The 19,446-nt window shown below is 36.9% G+C and overlaps 1 protein-coding gene across 4 annotated transcripts in view; it reads left to right on the top strand.

Moving 5' to 3' along the window:
* Nucleotides 1-19,446, top strand: part of diaph2 (diaphanous-related formin 2) — a 1,158,885-nt gene that overhangs the window by 699,757 nt on the left and 439,682 nt on the right. For all 4 annotated transcript variants that reach the window (XM_061891998.1, XM_061891999.1, XM_061891997.1 and 1 more), the window contains 2 exons: nt 815-916; nt 6,940-7,179. In XM_061891998.1, coding sequence (XP_061747982.1) covers nt 815-916; nt 6,940-7,179 — 342 coding nt within the window. The remainder of the gene's footprint in view (nt 1-814; nt 917-6,939; nt 7,180-19,446) is intronic.

Raw genomic sequence — 19,446 nt, 5'->3', positions numbered from 1 at the left:
ACGTTGGAGAAAGTCGTAAGTGTCGACAAACTCGGGTGCCTTCAAGGACCAAATACTCTCCTCAATGAAGCATGTTTAATATAAACAGTGGGGTTTCTAACAATTAGGAAGGTTTTTGTCGTCTCTGTCCTCCTACAGAAAACATATTAAAACATCCCCCCCCCCCTCATCTTTTTTTTTAATCGTCGCACATTTTTGAAAGAACCGCGGGGCTGCGACCCCGGAATTAGAACTTTTTAAAAAGTCAACATGTGCGCCACAGAGGACGTTTCACTCTGCAAAAAAAAAGGCAAGTCCAAGTCATAATGCTTCCATTGTGTCCGCGCTCACTCAATTTATATTTTTGGCAGAAACCTCCTCAGTCCTGCTAACTTTGCTGGCCTGCACGCAAGTGATTAACATCTACATAAAAAAAAAAAAAAAAATTTTAAATTGGTCGCCTTTTTTCCCCACAACCTCTCCATCACTACTCTCCTCACCGACATCTTTTTTAACTGCCTTCAGCAATCAAAACATAATTGCGTTTTTTTTTTTCGCCCCGAAAGTGAACTCGGCCACTCGGCGGTGCCTGCATCGCCGATTATAAGCGCGCTCGCTGCCTCCAGACCCGTCGAGGCAGGTCACGAGCGGATGATTGTTTACCAACACATGGCATTTCTGCAAAATGTACCAGCTTAGTGGAGCAAGCTTAAGTTGATTTAGTGCACACTTGTCTTTAAGATGACATGGACCCAGAATGAGATTTGCATGAAGAGTCGCTCGATTTGAACCAGTGTGTGTGTGTGTGTGTGTGTGTGTGTGTGTGTGTGTGCAGAACCTGATAAAGAACCTGCCGGAGCAGAACGAGCTGTCATCACTAGCTGAACTTAAGAGTGAATATGAGGAGCTGGTGGAGTCGGAGCAGTTTGGGATTATGGTGAGTAAATTTTTTTTTTCCAATGAGTCCCTTGAATTTCAAACTGTTTTTTTTTTTTTTTTTCAGCCCTTTGAGACACTTGTGATTTAGGACTATATAAGTAAACTTTGATTGATTTTTTTTTTTTTTTTTAATCACTGTATTAAGTGTTTTTATATATTTCTAAATAAATGAAGAGTTAAAGGCCTACTGAAATGAGATTTTCTTATTTCCATTCTACGTGTCATACTTGATCATTTCGCGATATTGCAAGATTTTTGCTGAAAGGATTTAGTAGAGAACATCGACGATAAAGTTCACAACTTTTGCTCGCTCATTAAAAAGCCTTGCCTGCACCGGAAGTATCAGACGATGTGCGCGTGACGTCACGGGTTGTGGAGCAACTCACATCTGAATATTGTTTACCATCATGGCCACCAGCAGCTATAGCGATTCGGACCGAGAAAGCGACGATTTCCCCATTAATTTGAGCGAATATGAAAGATTTGAGGATGAGGAAAGTGAGAGTGAAGGACTAGCAAAAAAAAAGACGAGGGCAGTGGGAGCGATTCGGATGTTATTAGACACATTTATTAGGATATTTCTGGAAAATACCTTATCTGCTTATCCTGTTACTAGTGCTTTAGTGAGATTATATGGTCGTACCTGAAAGTTTTGAGTGGTGTGGCCACGGGTGTGGTGAACGCCAGTGTGTCTGAGGGAAGCCATGTTTCTCGACGAGGCGAAGCGAAGGCAGCCGTTGGGGCCGGGCTGAGATTTTTTTTTTCCCCCTCCTCCACGGTGGAAGTATCCCACGTTCGGGGGCGGCCGGTCGGAGGAGGAAAGAGAGTCCGCAGCTGCCTCTTTAACAGGTGCACAAGGAACGATTCAAGCTCTCAGCTCATGTCTACGGTAACAGCCAAATTACCACAATGTTCTCACCGAAACCTGCCGGATGACATGTGGTAGGGAACCGTGTTCGCTTGACCCCTCTGTTCCATAGTGAAGCTTCACCGTCATCTTTCAGGAATTTAAACAAGGAAACACCGGCTGTGTTTGTGTTTCCAAAGGCAGCTGCAATCCACCGCTTCCCACCTACAGCTTTCTTCTTTGACGTCTCCATTATTAATTGAACAAATTGCAAAAGATTCAGCAACATAGATGCCCAGAATACTGTGTAATTATGCGATTAAAGCAGACGACTTAGAGCTGGGATGGGGGCTGGAACAAAATGTCCGCTACTATCCGTGATGTCACACGCACGCGTCATCATACCGCAACGTTTTTAGCAGGATACTTCGGCGCGAAATTTAAAATTGCAATTTAGTAAACTAAAAAGGCCGTATTGGCATGTGTTGCAATGTTAATATTTCATCATTGATATATAAACTATCAGACTGCGTGGTCGGTAGTAGTGGGTTTGATCAGGCCTTTAATTGATTTATAATTGATTAGTCCTAAAATGTGATTTTATTTTTGTAATGGTACAGTAACAGTATGTAAAATAATATACAAACCCCAAAACCAGTGAAATTGGCACGATGTGTAAATGGTAAATAAAAACAGAATACAATGATTTGCAACTCCTTTTCAACCTATATTCAATTGAATAGACTGCAAAGGCAAGATACTACACATTCAAACTGGTAAACTTTGTTATTTTTTGCATATATTATCTCATTTGGAATTTGATGGCTGCAACATGTTTAAAAAAAGCTGGCAGAAGTGGCAAAAAAGACTGAGAAAAGTTGAGGGATGCTCATCAAAAACTTATTTTGAACGTCCCACAGGTGAACAGGCTAATTGTAAACAGTTGGGTGCCATGAATGGGTATAAAAGTAGCTTCCGTGAAATGTTCGGTTATTCACAAACAAGGATAGGGCGAGGGTCACCACTTTGTGAACAAATGCGTGAGTAAACTGTCAAACAGTTTAAGAACAACATTTCTTAACGAGATATTGCAAGGAGTTTAGGGATTTCACCATCTATGTGGTCTGTAATATCAAAAGGTTCAGAGAATCTGGAGAAATCACTGCACGTAAGCGATGATATTACGGACCTTCGAGCCCCCAAGCGGTACTTCATCAAAAATCGACATCAGTGTGTAAAGGATATCACCACATGGGCTCAAGAACACTTCATAAGACCACTGTCAGTAACTACAGTTGGTCGCTACATCTGTAATTGGAAGTTAAAACTTTACTATGCAAAGCGATCACCATTTATCAACAACATCCAGAAACGCTGCCGGCTTCGCTGGGTCCATGCTCATCTAAGATGGACTGATGCAAAGTGTAAAAGTGTTCACATTTCAATTTGTTTTTGGAAACTGTAGACGTCGTGTCCTCCAGATTAAAGAAGAAGAGAGCCATCCGGATTGTTATGGGTGCAATGTTCAAAAGCCAGTCGTCAGTGACAGTATGGGGGTGTATTAGTTCCCAAGGAATGGATGACTTTCACATCTTTGAAGGCACCATTAATGCTGAAAGATACATACAGGTTTCGGAGCAACATATGTTAGATTTATGTAGATTTTTAAAATTATTTTTATTTTATTTTAAACAAAACCACTTCATATATATATATATATATATATATATATATATATATATATATATATATATATATATATATATATATATATATATATATATATATATATGTGTATATATATATATGTGTATATATATATATATATATATATCTCATGCTTGCCAAGCCAACCCTCCCGGATTTTCCGGGAGACTGCCAAAATTCAGCGCCTCTCCCGAAAACCTCCCGGGACAAATTTTCTCCCGAAAATATCCGGAAATTCAGGCGGAGCTGGAGGCCACGCACCCTCCAGCTCCATGCGGACCTGAGTGACGTGTCGACAGCCTGTTTTCACGTCCGCTTTTCCACAGTTTAAAGAGCGTGTCTGCCCAATGACGTTATAACTGTAGAATGATTGAGGGCGAGTTCTTAGTTTCTTATGTGGTTTTATTGTTAGGCAGTTTCATTAAGGTCCTCCCAGCGCGGTTAAACAAAACACAACAACAGCAGTCCATTTTCCAGTTTGTCTGCCGTAAACAGCAATGTTGTGACACTCTTAAACAGGACAATACTGCCATCTACTGTACATGCATATGGTTAGAAAAACAAGGATGGACAATTCAACCCTTAACTCAACAATGGGTAGATAAATGTTATGTGTGTGTAAATGTGTAATTAAATGAACACTGAAATTCAAGTATTTCCATCCATCCATTTTCTACCGCTTATTCCCTGTCGGGGTCGCGGGGGGCGCTGGCGCCTATCTCAGCTACAATCGGGCGGAAGGCAGGGTACACCCTGGACAAGTCGCCACCTCGTCGCAGGGCCAGCACAGATAGACAGACAACATTCACACTCACATTCACACACTAGGACCAATTATATATATATATATATATATATATATATATATATATATATATATATATATATATATATATCCATTTTCTGCCGCTTATTCCCTTTTGGGGTCGCGGGGGGCGCTGGCGCCTATCTCAGCTAAAATCGGGCGGAAGGCGGGGTACACCCTGGACAAGTCACCACATCATACTTGACTTGGTGAATCTAGCTGTAAATATACTCCTCCCCTTTTTTTTAAATAATCTAGCTATAAAAATATTAGATTTATTAATAATAATTTGACTTTGCAGAAGGAAATTGGTTCCAGTTACCCGCGGTAATTATGGAATGACTCTTTGACTTAGACAAACTTTATTGATCCGTAGCTCAGTTTCAAAGGATGGAAAGGGTAAGGATGGAAAGGATAACACAGGTATTAAGTAGTTTAAAAGTGCACCCCACTAGCAGGTGTAGTGTCTTGTAAAAAAGTTGTTCAGTTCTTCGGCCAACTTTAATGTCAAACTTTCCCCAAACTAAAAATATCGTCACATTAGGCAGTTTTAATAAAGAATCCCGAGCCGAGGGTTTCAAAGGTGTGCTGCCATCCCCTTAATGTACCCCTCCGAACTCAGTAAAAGTTGTTGGCCTCTGTCTTTTAGTCGGGTGTAATGAAGCGGAGCATGGGGGGGGGGGGGTGGGGGGGGTGCAGCATCTTCCCAAATGATCCCGGCCGTGCAGTGATCATAAACCTGATGAAAGGCAGCCCCTCACTTCCCTGCTATTTAGCTCTCAGGGGAAATAAGAGACGTTAAAGTGTATTGTATACAAATCAGCTCAGGCGAGAAAAAGAAGAGAGAAGCAATGAAACGGTTTTTCCTGGAGTGGGAAAGTTGCTGCCGAGTCCCGAGTTTTTTTTTCCGATACCTGCGAACGTCGACTTGTTGACAAAGCGTGCCGACGGGAACGTCGTAGATGGTTCCGGAAGGCGATGCCGCACATTTCTGTCCAGCAAGAAAACGGATATTTGACAAAGAAAAAAGTAACAAAATAAGAACTGCTTGAAAAGGTGTAAATATTTCAGACCTTCTAAAGCAGGGGCGACCAGCCTGGACCGACTCAGCTTTGGGGGTTTACCCGTAATCTCAGAAGTATTGGAGAAATTGGTGTCTTTTTGTGGAAAAAATAAATAAATACATTTAAAAAATAAAATAAAAATAAATTATATATATATATATACACACATATATATAGATGTGCGTGTGTATATATATATATATATATATATATATATATATATATATATATATATATATTTATGTATATGTATGTATATATATATATATACATACATACATACATACACACACAAACATATATATATATATATATATATATATATATTTGTCAATGTTTCTGTGGTTTATCCGTTACAGTGCTCAATACCGCGGTAGAGCGGAATGTATGTTATGTCTGGAAAAAACACAGAAGCTATTTTATCCGTACAAGCCTGTTTTGCAGTTTTCACTGCTCTTCAGGGGATCTGCCCTGAAGAGCAGGGAAACCTGTGAATCCCTCCAGATGAAATAGGCCAGGAATAAACACAGACCAGTGTTTGTGTGTGTATTATATACATACATATATATATATATATATATATATATATATATATATATATATATATATATATATATTTGCAAGCAGAAATATTTGCAAATAAAAGTACAAATATTTAAAATTTTAAAACATGTATTTTCCCCAAAAAAGTTGTGGTTGCAATTTTTTTTGTTTGTTACATTTTTGGGGGGGTTGCAAATCCTCAAACTCAAGGCCCGGGGTCCCGCCACATCCTTCTATGTGGCCCGCGAAAGTCTGGAAAAAATGGGTTTCAATAAAATAATTATTTCTATTTTTATTATTTACTAAATGCATCAATTTTTTTTTTCAATTTTGACAGAAAAAAAAATGCATATTTTAAACTGTAATATGATCTACTCATGCCAATTATAATATTATATACTGTATTGCAAAACTATTTTTGTGAGATATAAACAAATAGTCAAATATCTGCTCGTCACCTTTATTTATGATTTTAAAGCATTTGGATTAATCACGATTAATCAAAGTTTATTACCCGCATGCATAATGTAAATTTATATATATATATATATATATACATATATAAAAATTGACACCCCTGGTTTGTTTTATTTTTATTTTTTTTCAAAATGAAAAATGGGTTATACCTGTATAGCGCTTTTCTACCTTCAAGGTACTCCAAAGCGCTTTGACACTATTTCCACACTCACCCATTCACTCACACATTCACTCACTGATGGCGGGATCTGCCGTGCAAGGCCCTAACCACGACCCATCAGGAGCAAGGGTGAAGTGTCTTGCTCAAGGACACAACGGACGTGACTAGGTTGGTAGAAGCTGGGGATCGAACCAGGACCCCTCAGATTGCTGGCACGGCTTACAAGGGTTACAAGAAAGTGGGACCCCAAAAATGTACTGTGGGAAAATGGGCGCGTGCAAAACAGCAGCAGGTGGCTGTGGCCTGCGGGCCGTTTCTAAAACCAATTAAATTAAAAGGTGGATATTTCTTCGAGTAGTCAGTGTACAGCTCATGCAGCTGTATAAGTGTATAAGTCCAAGTGTTGTCTGTCCCGCAGATGAGTTCGGTCAAGCTCCTGCGGCCGCGTCTCAACGGCATCCTGTTCAAGCTGACCTTCGAGGAGCAGGTGAACAACATCCGCCCGGACATCATGAACGTGACGTTCGCCTGCGAGGAGGTGAAGAAGAGCGAGGGCTTCCGGAAGCTGCTGGAGTTGGTGCTGCTGGTCGGCAACTACATGAACGCCGGCTCCAGGAACGCCCAGACTTTTGGTTTCAACGTCAGCTTCCTCTGCAAGGTAAGGAAAAACACCATAAAAGCTGATATTTAGATGCCCATTTTTCCCCCACTTCTGCCTCATTTCCATTTATTTTCGGCCTTTACTGAAGTGAAGTGAACTATATTTATATAGCGCTGTTTCTCTAGTGACTCAAAGAGCTTTACATAGTGAAACCCAATGTCTAAGTTACATTTAAACCAGTGTGGGTGGCACTGGGAGCAGGTGGGTAAAGTGTCTTGCTCAAGGACACAGTGACAGTGATTAGGATGGCGGAAGCGGGGATCGAACCTGGAATCCTCAAGTTGCTGGCACAGCCACTCTACCAACTGAGCTATATATATATATATATATATATATATATATATATATATATATATATATATATATATATATATATATATATATATATATACATACATAGACAGTGTATATACACACACACATATATATTGTGTGTTTATATATATATATATATATATATATATGTATATATATATATATATATATACATATATATATACATATATATTGTGTGTTTATATATATGTATATCTATATATATGTATGTATATGTATGTATACATATGTATGTATGTATATAAATACATACACGCACACACACACATATATATATATATATATATAAAATATATATATATATATATATACATACACACACACACATATATATATATATATATAAAATATATATATATATATACATACATGTATATGTATATTTGTGTATATTTTTTTATATCGATTTGCAAATTCTAGTTTATTTGATAGTCTTTGTTTTTTTATTTTATTTTCTAAGCGATTTCAACCTTTTTTATTTTTTTTGCCACTTTCTGCTTTTTTCCCTACCTTAGGTTTTTTGTCTTTTGTATGTACAACTTTTGCAGAGTATTAAAAAAAGAAATGATAATACAAAACACAAAACTTGTTTTTTCAAAAGTTGTATTTTAATTATTTATATATGATTTAAAGAAACAACATTTATATAAATACATCGGGAATAATGATTTTAATAAATTAGGAACTTATTGTGAAGTTCCCTTGGTATCAAAAACGTGTCTATCTATGATACCAAATAATACATTTCTAGAATCTGTTTGAATTTAGAATCAATTCTGAATCGAATCCTCGCCCCAGGACTCTTAATCGGATCGAATCGTTAGGGTCCCAAACAGTCCCACCCCTCATATTTATCATCATATTAAGGTATGTAAAAATTAACAATTACAAATGTGTGTGGGATTTGTCAAATCCCTCACTTTAATAAATGCATTAAAGTATGGTGTTGGAAAACATTTATGTACTTTTGTGTAAATTGCAATAGTGCACTCTGGCCTGTGTGTGACCTTGTCCGCATTGACTCACTGAAAGTATCTCTTTTCCCTTCTCGCTGCTCATTTTGTTACGAATGTGACCTCTGCCTTTGTTTTGAACGGCTTGAGCCATCCATCCATCCCTACATTTTCTACCGCTTGTCCTTGAGACATTTAGATAAATATTAAAAAAAAGACAGTTCTGTTTGACTGCTTTATTAGTAAATGTCCAATCCAGTATTTCCGAGCGGTCCACTAGTGTGATCATATGGGATATGAGTGCATATGTAAAATTCGGCCCCCATGGCAACATTTAAATCCATATTGGTTCTCATTAGGTCGTGCAAGGGTACCTAAAGTTGTGTCCCATTGTGCAGGAAACGAGACAAGGTTGTCCTTTTGTGTGCACTGTGCCGCTGGTCTCCTGTACCTTAATTAAAAGTGACCGAGGGGGGGGGGTGGGGACTCCCGCTGTGGACCGAGGCGAGGAAAGTCATGTCAGAGTGGAAACGCGCTTTAAAGTCAAACACGCGTCCACTGAGAGCCAAACCGGAGCTGACCAAGTCTCTTTTTTTTTCTGCTCACTTTTCATCAGACTATATTTAATTCTGTATGCCGACCTTCACTCCACTCTCGGAAAACATGAAACGTATCAACTTTGGAGCCTTAAGGTTTTATGCAGCCGGTGCTAAAAGTTGGTCAAAGTCTAATATAGAGGATCTTTGACTTATTAAAGATAGCAGAGGATGTATTGTCATATAGAGGATCTTTGATTAGCCTTTTTGCAATCAACTTTTTTTTAAATGCAGAGCATGCTTTGTCATATAAAGGATCTTTGACTGTTGTTGTTTTTTTTTTTCATCAATAAAAACAAAAAATGCAAAAGCAAAATGCTCCTGTCACATTGAAGATCTTTGACTAGCATGATTTGCTGTAAGTCTTTAAAAACATCAGTGCTTTCCTGCTATTAGAGGATCTTTGACTAGAGTTTTCTGTAAGTCTTTGAGGATCTTTGACTAGCATGATTTGCTCTAATTCTTCTAAAAAACATTAGAACTCTCTTGCTTTATAGAGGATCTTTGACTAGCATGATTTGCTGTACGTCTTTAAAAACATCAGTGCTTTCCTGCTATTAGAGGATATTTGACTAGCTTTTTCTGTAAGTCTTAGAGGATCTTTGACTAGCATGATTTGCTTTAATTCTTTTAAAAATATTTGAACAATCTTGCTTTATAGAGGATCTTTGACTAGCATGATTTGCAACAAGTATTTAAAAACATCAGAGCTCTCTTGCTATTACAGGATCTTTGACTAGTATTATTTGCTTTAAGTATTCAAAAACATCAGAGCTCACCTACTATTAGAGGATCTTTGACTAGCATGATTTGCTGTATGTCTTTAAAAATATCAGTGCTTTCCTGGTATTAGAGGATCTTTGACTAGCTTTTTCTGTAAGTCTTAGAGGATCTTTGATAGCATGATTTGCTTTAATTCTTTTAAAAATATTTGAACTATCTTGCTTTATAGAGGATCTTTGACTAGCATGATTTGCAACAAGTATTTAAAAACATCAGAGCTCTCCTGCTATTACAGGATCTTTGACTAGCATTATTTGCTTTAAGTATTCAAAAACATCAGAGCTCACCTACTATTAGAGGATCTTTGACTAGCATCATTTGCTGTACGTCTTTAAAAACATCAGTGATTTCCTGCTATTAGAGGATCTTTGACTAGCATTTTCTGTAAGTCTTTAAGGATCTTTGACTAGCATGATTTGCTCTAATTGTTCTAAAAACATTAGAACTCTCTTGCTTTATAGAGGACCTTTGACTAGCATGATTTGAAACAAGTATTTAAAAACATCAGAGCTCTCCTGCTATTAGAGGATGTTTGACTAGCATTATTTTCTGTAAGACTAGAAAAAAACGTCTCCTGCTTTTTAGAGGATCTTTGACTAGCATGATTTGCTGTAAGTATTTAAAAACATCAGAACTCTCTTACTATTAGAGGATCTTTGACAAGAACAATTAGCTTTAAGTCTTTAAAAACACCAGAACTCCCCTGCTATTAGAGGATCTTTGATTAGCATTATTTGCTGTAAGTCTATAAAAAACAGGTCCCCTGCTTTTTAGAGGATCTTTGACCAGCATGATTTGCTGTAAATATGTTAAATCTTCAGAGCTCTCCTGCTATTAGAGGATCTTTGACAAGCATTATTTTCTGTAAGTCTATAAAAAATACAGCTCTCCTGCTTTTTAGAGGATCTTTGACGAGCATGATTTGCAATAAGTATTTAAAAATATCTGAGCTCTCCTGCTATTAGAGGATCTTTGACTAGCATGATTTGCTTTAAGTATTTAAAACAATAGAGTTGTCCTGTTATTAGAGGATATTTGATTAGCATTATTTGCTATAAGTCTTCAAAAAACATCAGTGCTCTTTTGCTATTAAAGGATCTTTGACTAACATTTTTTGCTGTAAGTCTAAAAAAAACCGAGGTCTCGTGCTTTTTAGATAATCTTTAAGTAACATTATTTGCTATAAGTCTTTCAAAACATCAGAGGTCTGCCTTTTTATAGGATCTTTGACTAGCATGATTTGCTTTAATTATTTAAAAACATTAGAACTCTTGCTTTTTAGAGGATGTTAGACTAGCATTATTTGCTTTAAGTATTCAAAAACATCAGAGCTCACCTACTATTAGAGGATCTTTGACTAGCATGATTTGCGAGACGTCTTTTAAAAAAATCAGCGGTTCTGCTTTTTAGAGGATCTTTGACTAGCATGATTTGCTTTAAGTATTTAAAACATTAGAGTTGTCCTGTTATTAGAGGATCTTTGATTAGCATCATTTGCTATAAGTTTTTTTTGAAACCCAAGTGCTCTTTTGCTATTAGACGAACTTTGACTAGCATGATTTGCTTTAAGTTTGAAAAACATCAGTGCTCTCCTGCAATTAGAGGATCTTTGACTATCATTATTTGCTGTAAGTCTATTAAACAACTGAGGTCTCCTGCGTTTTAGATGATTGTTGACTTACGTTATTTGCTATAAGTCTTTAAAAACATCAGAGGTCTGCTTTTTATAGGATCTTTGACTAGCATGACTTGCTTGTATTCTTTCAAAACATTAGAACTCTGTTTTTTAGAAGATCTTTGACGAGCATGATTTGCAGTAAGTATTTAAAACATCAGAGCTTTCTTGCTATTAGAGAATCTTTGACTAGCATTATTTGCTATACATCTTTAAAACATGAATAGTGCCCCTGTTTTTTAGAGGATATTTGACTTGCATGATTTGCTTTAAGTATTTAAAACATCAGAGCCCCCCTACTATTAGAGGGTCTTTGACTAGCATGACTTGCTACACGTCTTTAAAACATCAGAACTCGCTTACTATTTGAGGATCTTTGACTAGCATGATTTGCTTTAAGTCTTTAAAAAAACATCCATGCTTTCCTGCTTTTTAGAGGATATTTGACTAGCATTATTTGCTATATGTCTTTAAAACATCAAAACTGTCTTACTAGTAGAGGATCTTTGACTAGCATTATGTGCTTTAAGTCTTTAAAACATGAGCGCTATTCTACTTTTCATAGGATCTTTGACTAGAGTGATTTGCTGTGTCTTTAAAAACATCAGTACTCCCGTGCTTGTTAGAGGATCTTTGACTAGCAGGATTTGCATTAAGTCTTGAAAACATGAGAGCTATTCTCCTTTTCATATAATCTTTGACTAAATGATTTGCTTTGTCTTTAAAAACATCAGAACTCCCCTGCTATTAGAGGATCTTTAACTAACAGTATTTGCTTTAAGTCTTTAAAACATGAGCGCTATTCTACTTTTCATAGGATCTTTGACTAGAATGATTTGCTGTGTCTTTAAAAACATCAGATCTCCCCTGCTTTTTAGAGGATCTTTGACAAGCATGATTTGCTTTAAGGGTTCAAAACATCAGAGCCCTCCTGCAATTAAAGGATCTTTGACTAGCATTATTTGCTGTAAGTCTATAAAAAACACAGAGGTCTCATGCTTTGTGGAGGGTCTTTGCCTTGCATGATTTGTTATGTCTTTAAAAACATCACAACTCTCTTAATATTAGAAGATCTTTGACTAGCCTTATTTGCTATATGTCTTTAAAAAACATCAGAGCTCTCCTGCTATTAGAGGATCTTTGACTAGCATTATTTGCTGTAAGTCTTTAAAAAAACAGAAGTCTCATGCTTTGTAGAGGGTCTTTGACTAGCATGATTTATGTCTTTAAAAACATCACAACCCTCCTACTATTAGAAGATCTTTGACTGGCGTGGTTTGCTATACGTCTTTAAAAACATCCTAACTCCCTTACTATTAGAGGATCTTTTACTAGCATTATTTGCTTTAAGTCTTTAAAACATCAGAGCTATTCCGTTTTTATAGGATCTTTGACTAACATGGTGTGCTATACGTCTTTAAAAACATCAGAACTCCCTTACTATCAGAGGATCTTTGACTAGCATTATTTGCTTTAAGTCTTTAAAACATGAGCGCTATTCCACTTTTCATAGGATCTTTGACTAGAATGATTTGCTGTGTATTTAAAAACATCAGAACTCCCCTGCTTTTTAGAGGATCTTTGACCCGCATGATTTGCTTTAAGGGTTCAAAACATCAGAGCCCTCCTGCAATTAGAGGATCTTTGACTAGCATTATTTGCTGCAAGTCTATAAAAAACAGTGGTCTCCTGCTCTTTAGATGATCTTTGACCAGCATGATTTGCATTAAGTCTTCAAAAACATCTGTGCTTTCTTGCTTTTTAGAGAATCTTTGACTAGCATGATTTGCTTTACGTCTTTAAAAGCATCATAACTCCCTTACTATTACAGGATCTTTTACTAGCGTGATTTGCTTTAAGTCTTTAAAACATCAGAGCTATGCTGTTTTTTATAGGATCTTTGACTAACATGGTGTGCTATACGTCTTTAAAAACATCAGAACTCCCTTACTATTAAAGGATATTTGACTAGCATTATTTGCTTTAAGTCTTTAAAACATGAGCGTTATTCTACTTTTCATAGGATCTTTGACTAGAGTGATTTGCTGTGTCTTAAAAAACATCAGATCTCCCCTGCTTTTTAGAGGATCTTTGACGAGCATGATTTGCTTTAAGTCTTTAAAAAAACATCCATGCTTTCCTGCTTTTTAGAGGATATTTGACTAGCATTATTTGCTATATGTCTTTAAAACATCAAAACTGTCTTACTAGTAGAGGATCTTTGACTAGCATTATGTGCTTTAAGTCTTTAAAACATGAGCGCTATTCTACTTTTCATAGGATCTTTGACTAGAGTGATTTGCTGTGTCTTTAAAAACATCAGTACTCCCGTGCTTGTTAGAGGATCTTTGACTAGCAGGATTTGCATTAAGTCTTGAAAACATGAGAGCTATTCTCCTTTTCATATAATCTTTGACTAAATGATTTGCTTTGTCTTTAAAAACATCAGAACTCCCCTGCTATTAGAGGATCTTTAACTAACAGTATTTGCTTTAAGTCTTTAAAACATGAGCGCTATTCTACTTTTCATAGGATCTTTGACTAGAATGATTTGCTGTGTCTTTAAAAACATCAGATCTCCCCTGCTTTTTAGAGGATCTTTGACAAGCATGATTTGCTTTAAGGGTTCAAAACATCAGAGCCCTCCTGCAATTAAAGGATCTTTGACTAGCATTATTTGCTGTAAGTCTATAAAAAACACAGAGGTCTCATGCTTTGTGGAGGGTCTTTGCCTTGCATGATTTGTTATGTCTTTAAAAACATCACAACTCTCTTAATATTAGAAGATCTTTGACTAGCCTTATTTGCTATATGTCTTTAAAAAACATCAGAGCTCTCCTGCTATTAGAGGATCTTTGACTAGCATTATTTGCTGTAAGTCTTTAAAAAAACAGAAGTCTCATGCTTTGTAGAGGGTCTTTGACTAGCATGATTTATGTCTTTAAAAACATCACAACCCTCCTACTATTAGAAGATCTTTGACTGGCGTGGTTTGCTATACGTCTTTAAAAACATCCTAACTCCCTTACTATTAGAGGATCTTTTACTAGCATTATTTGCTTTAAGTCTTTAAAACATCAGAGCTATTCCGTTTTTATAGGATCTTTGACTAACATGGTGTGCTATACGTCTTTAAAAACATCAGAACTCCCTTACTATCAGAGGATCTTTGACTAGCATTATTTGCTTTAAGTCTTTAAAACATGAGCGCTATTCCACTTTTCATAGGATCTTTGACTAGAATGATTTGCTGTGTATTTAAAAACATCAGAACTCCCCTGCTTTTTAGAGGATCTTTGACCCGCATGATTTGCTTTAAGGGTTCAAAACATCAGAGCCCTCCTGCAATTAGAGGATCTTTGACTAGCATTATTTGCTGCAAGTCTATAAAAAACAGTGGTCTCCTGCTCTTTAGATGATCTTTGACCAGCATGATTTGCATTAAGTCTTCAAAAACATCTGTGCTTTCTTGCTTTTTAGAGAATCTTTGACTAGCATGATTTGCTTTACGTCTTTAAAAGCATCATAACTCCCTTACTATTACAGGATCTTTTACTAGCGTGATTTGCTTTAAGTCTTTAAAACATCAGAGCTATGCTGTTTTTTATAGGATCTTTGACTAACATGGTGTGCTATACGTCTTTAAAAACATCAGAACTCCCTTACTATTAAAGGATATTTGACTAGCATTATTTGCTTTAAGTCTTTAAAACATGAGCGTTATTCTACTTTTCATAGGATCTTTGACTAGAGTGATTTGCTGTGTCTTAAAAAACATCAGATCTCCCCTGCTTTTTAGAGGATCTTTGACGACCATGATTTGCTTTAAGGATTTAAAAACATTAGAGCCCTCCTGCAATTACAGGATCTTTGACTGGCATTATTTGCTTTAAGTCTATAAAAAAAACAGAGGTCTCATGCTTCGTGGAGGGTCTTTGAATAGCATAATTTATGTCTTTAAAAAATCACAACTCTCCTACTATTAGAAGATCTTTGACTAGCGTTGTTTACTATACGTCTTTAAAAACATCAGAGCTCTCCTGCTATTAGAGGATCTTTGACTAGCATTATTTGCTGTAAGTCTATAAAAAAACAGAGGTCTCATGCTTTGTAGAGGGTCTTTGACTAGCATGATTTATGTCTTTAAAAACATCACAACCCTCCTACTATTAGAAGATCTTTGACTAGCCTTATTTGCTATACGTCTTTAAAAACATCAGAGCTCTCCTGCTATTAGAGGATCTTTGACAGCACACAGTAATCACAGTGTGTGTGTGTCGGCTAATGTTTTATGTATGACTGTACTTAGCTCTCTGAAAATGTCCTTTAAAAGCATTTAGTCGGATAGTTCTGCTCTAATGGACGCTACGCTGCAGATAAAAGGGTTTTGCATTGTGCACGACACAGACGAACGCTGTTTTGACATTTGGAATGACGTGTTTGTTATTGTTTCTGGAAGGCTCAATTCATGCTGAAATGCCAGACCAGCTCGTAGATGTTTTTTTTTTTTTTTTTTTCGGACAAAGGGAAAGGGTGAAAAAAAGTGCATGTTCACACGTGTAGCAATCATGGTGTAGCCGTGTCGTCTCAGTGCAGAGCCGAGTAAAGGCCCCGGGAGGCTGATTGGCCAATTATTGATGAACGAGAGAGCAAAAAAAGTATTCTTTGAGTCAATCAGGTGAATTGACCCCTGGGTAGCAGTTCTGGGTTACCTAATGGGCTCATCAGGGAGGAGGAGGTTGATGAGAATGAGCAACACACACACACACACACGCACACACACACACTTTTTAGTTGTCATTCGGAATGGGGACCAATTGTTTGATCATACCTTGTGGGGACCACCCTTTCTACAGGTTGTGGAGGCATAAAAAAATGAGGTAAAATAGCCACTGCCCAGTTAACTCCTACACATCTTTAAATCTGTGGAATGATGAAGTAATGTGGTGATCATTCTTACTGGGGGCCCTGGGGAAAAAGCGTTAATATGGTTCATGGGGACCAAAGCAGAAAGCAGTACCTGCCCAAGCTCCAGGCACCTCTTCTTTGAACTGTTTACGACCTTTTCTTTGAGCTGTTTTGTAACCAACGGCGGCGGCTGTTTACGACCCCTGTCCCTTTCGAAACAGCTGTTGCTATGTAATCAGGGAAAGTCCAAATAAAAGAGGAGGTGTCCAATCTTTTATCAGAGCGTGGTGGGACTGTACAAAGACATTTCTCCTCAATTAAGCCAAATTTAATTCTGTCTTTGTTTAATTCCTTGCTTCTTGTGTTGTTTAATAGATGTCATCAGTGTTTGAACCTAAGGATAGAATACAGAATCACAGTACTATTAATGACAGGATAACAAATGTTTCTCTTTTACCAATATTTGAAACACGTAAACAAAGTACCATGAATTGATTAACATGGATTTAAACAAGTTGAAAAACTTATTTGGGTGTTACCATTTAGTAGTCAATTGTACGGAATGTGTACTGTACTGTGCAATCTACTAATCAAAGTTTCAATCAATCAGTCAATCAATAGAATTAAAGGTAAATTGAGCAAGTTGGCTATTTCCAGCAATTTATTTAAGTGTGTATCAAACTGGTATTCCTTTGCATTAATCAGTACCAAAGAAGTAGCTCTTAATTTCAAAAAGGTTGATGACCCCTGCTTTAAGGTAATAATGTTTTGTAATCATGCTGTATGAAAATGTCATCCAAAGGAACACTAAGCCAGGATGGAATACAGAATCACAGTACTATTAATGCCAGAATAACAAATGTTTCACTTTTCAAGAACATAAATGTTCTCTTTTACCAATATTTGAAACACGTAAACAAAGCGGAGAGAAAGCAGGACCTGCCCAAGCACCAGGCACCTCTTCTTTGAACTGTTTGACGAGCTTTTCTTTGAACTGTTTTGTAACCAAGAGCGACGGCTGTTTACGACCCCCAACCCTTGAGAAACAGCTGTTGCCATGTAATGAGGGAAAGTCCAAATAAAAGAGGAGGCGTACAATCATTCGTCAGAGCGTGGTGGGATTGTACAAAGAGTACAGTCCAGACGTTTCTCCTCAATTGAGCCAAATTTAATTCGGTCTCTGTTTAATTCCTTGCTTCTTGTCTTGTTTAATAGATGTCATCAATGTTTGAACCTAAGGATGGAATGGAGAATTAGAGTACTTTTAATGACAGGTTAACAATTTTTTCTCTTTTCAATAAAATACATTTTCTCTTTTATCAATATTTGAAACACGTAAACAAAGCACCATGAATTGATTAACGTGGACCCCGACTTAAACAAGTTGAAAAACGTATTCGGGTGTTACCATTTAGTGGTCAATTGTATGGAATATGTACTGTACTGTGCAATCTACTAATCAAAGTTTCAATCAATCAATAGAGGTAAATTGAGCAAATTGGCTTTTTGTAGCAATTTATTTAAGTGTGTATCAAACTGGTAGCCCTTCGCATTAATCAGTACCCAAGATGTAGCTCTTAATTTCAAAAAGGTTGATGACCCCTGCTTTAAGGTAATAATATTTTGTAATCATGCTGTATGAAAATGTCATCCTAAGGAACACTAAACCAGGATGGAATACAGAATCACAGTACTATTAATGCCAGGATAACAAATGTTTCACTTTTCAAGAACATAAATGTTCTCTATTACCAATATTTGAAACACGTAAACAAAGCGGAGAGAAAGCAGGACCTGCCCAAGCACCAGGCACCTCTTCTTTGAACTGTTTGACGACCTTTTCTTTGAACTGTTTTGTAACCAAGAGCGGCGGCTGTTTACGACCCCCGTCCCTTTAGAAACAGCTGTCGCCATGTAATGAGGGAAAGTCCAAATAAAAGAGGAGGCGTACAATCATTCGTCAGAGCGTGGTGGGATTGTACAAAGAGTACAGTCCAGACGTTTCTCCTCAATTGAGCCAAATTTAATTCGGTCTCTGTTTAATTCCTTGCTTCTTGTCTTGTTTAATAGATGTCATCAATGTTTGAACCTAAGGATGGAATACAGAATCAGAGTACTTTTAATGACAGGATAAAAAATGTTTCTCTTTTCAAGAAAATACATTTTTTCTTTTACCGATATTTGAAACACGTAAACAAAGCACCATTAATGGATTAACGTGGACCCTGACTTAAACAAGTTGAAACACTTATTCGGGTGTTACCATTTAGTTGGTGAATTGTACGCAATATGTACTGTACTGTGCAATCTACTAATATAAGTTTCAATCAATCAATCAATCAATCAATAGAGTTAAAGGTAAATTGAGCAAATTGGCTATTTCTACCAATTTATTTAAGTGTGTATTAAACTGGTAGCCCTTCGCATTAATCATTACCCAAGAAGTAGCTCTTAATTTCAAAAAGGTTGATGACCCCTGCTTTAAGGTAATAATGTTTTGTAATCATGCTGTATGAAAATGTCATCCAAAGGAACACTAAGCCAGGATGGAATACAGAATCACAGTACTATTAATGCCAGGATAACAAATGTTTCACTTTTCAAGAACATAAATGTTCTCTTTTACCAATATTTGAAACACGTAAACAAAGCGGAGAGAAAGCAGGACCTGCCCAAGCACCAGGCACCTCTTCTTTGAACTGTTTGACGACCTTTCTTTGAACTGTTTTGTAACCAAGAGCGGCGGCTGTTTACGACCCCGTACCTTTAGAAACAGCTGTCGCCATGTAATGAGGGAAAGTCCAAATAAAAGAGGAGGCGTACAGTCTTTCATTAGAGTGTGGTGGGACACTGTACAAAGAGTACAGTCCAGACGTTTCTCCTCAATTGAGCCAAATTTAATTTGGTCTCTGTTTAATTCCTTGCTTCTTGTCTTGTTTAATAGATGTCATCAGTGTTTGAACCTAAGGATGGAATACAGAATCAGAGTACTTTTAATGACAGGATAAAAAAT

This window comes from Nerophis ophidion, linkage group LG29 (assembly GCF_033978795.1).
Source record: "Nerophis ophidion isolate RoL-2023_Sa linkage group LG29, RoL_Noph_v1.0, whole genome shotgun sequence".
NCBI classification, from domain to species: domain Eukaryota; kingdom Metazoa; phylum Chordata; class Actinopteri; order Syngnathiformes; family Syngnathidae; genus Nerophis; species Nerophis ophidion.
This window is presented reverse-complemented; position numbering and strand designations above follow the sequence as displayed.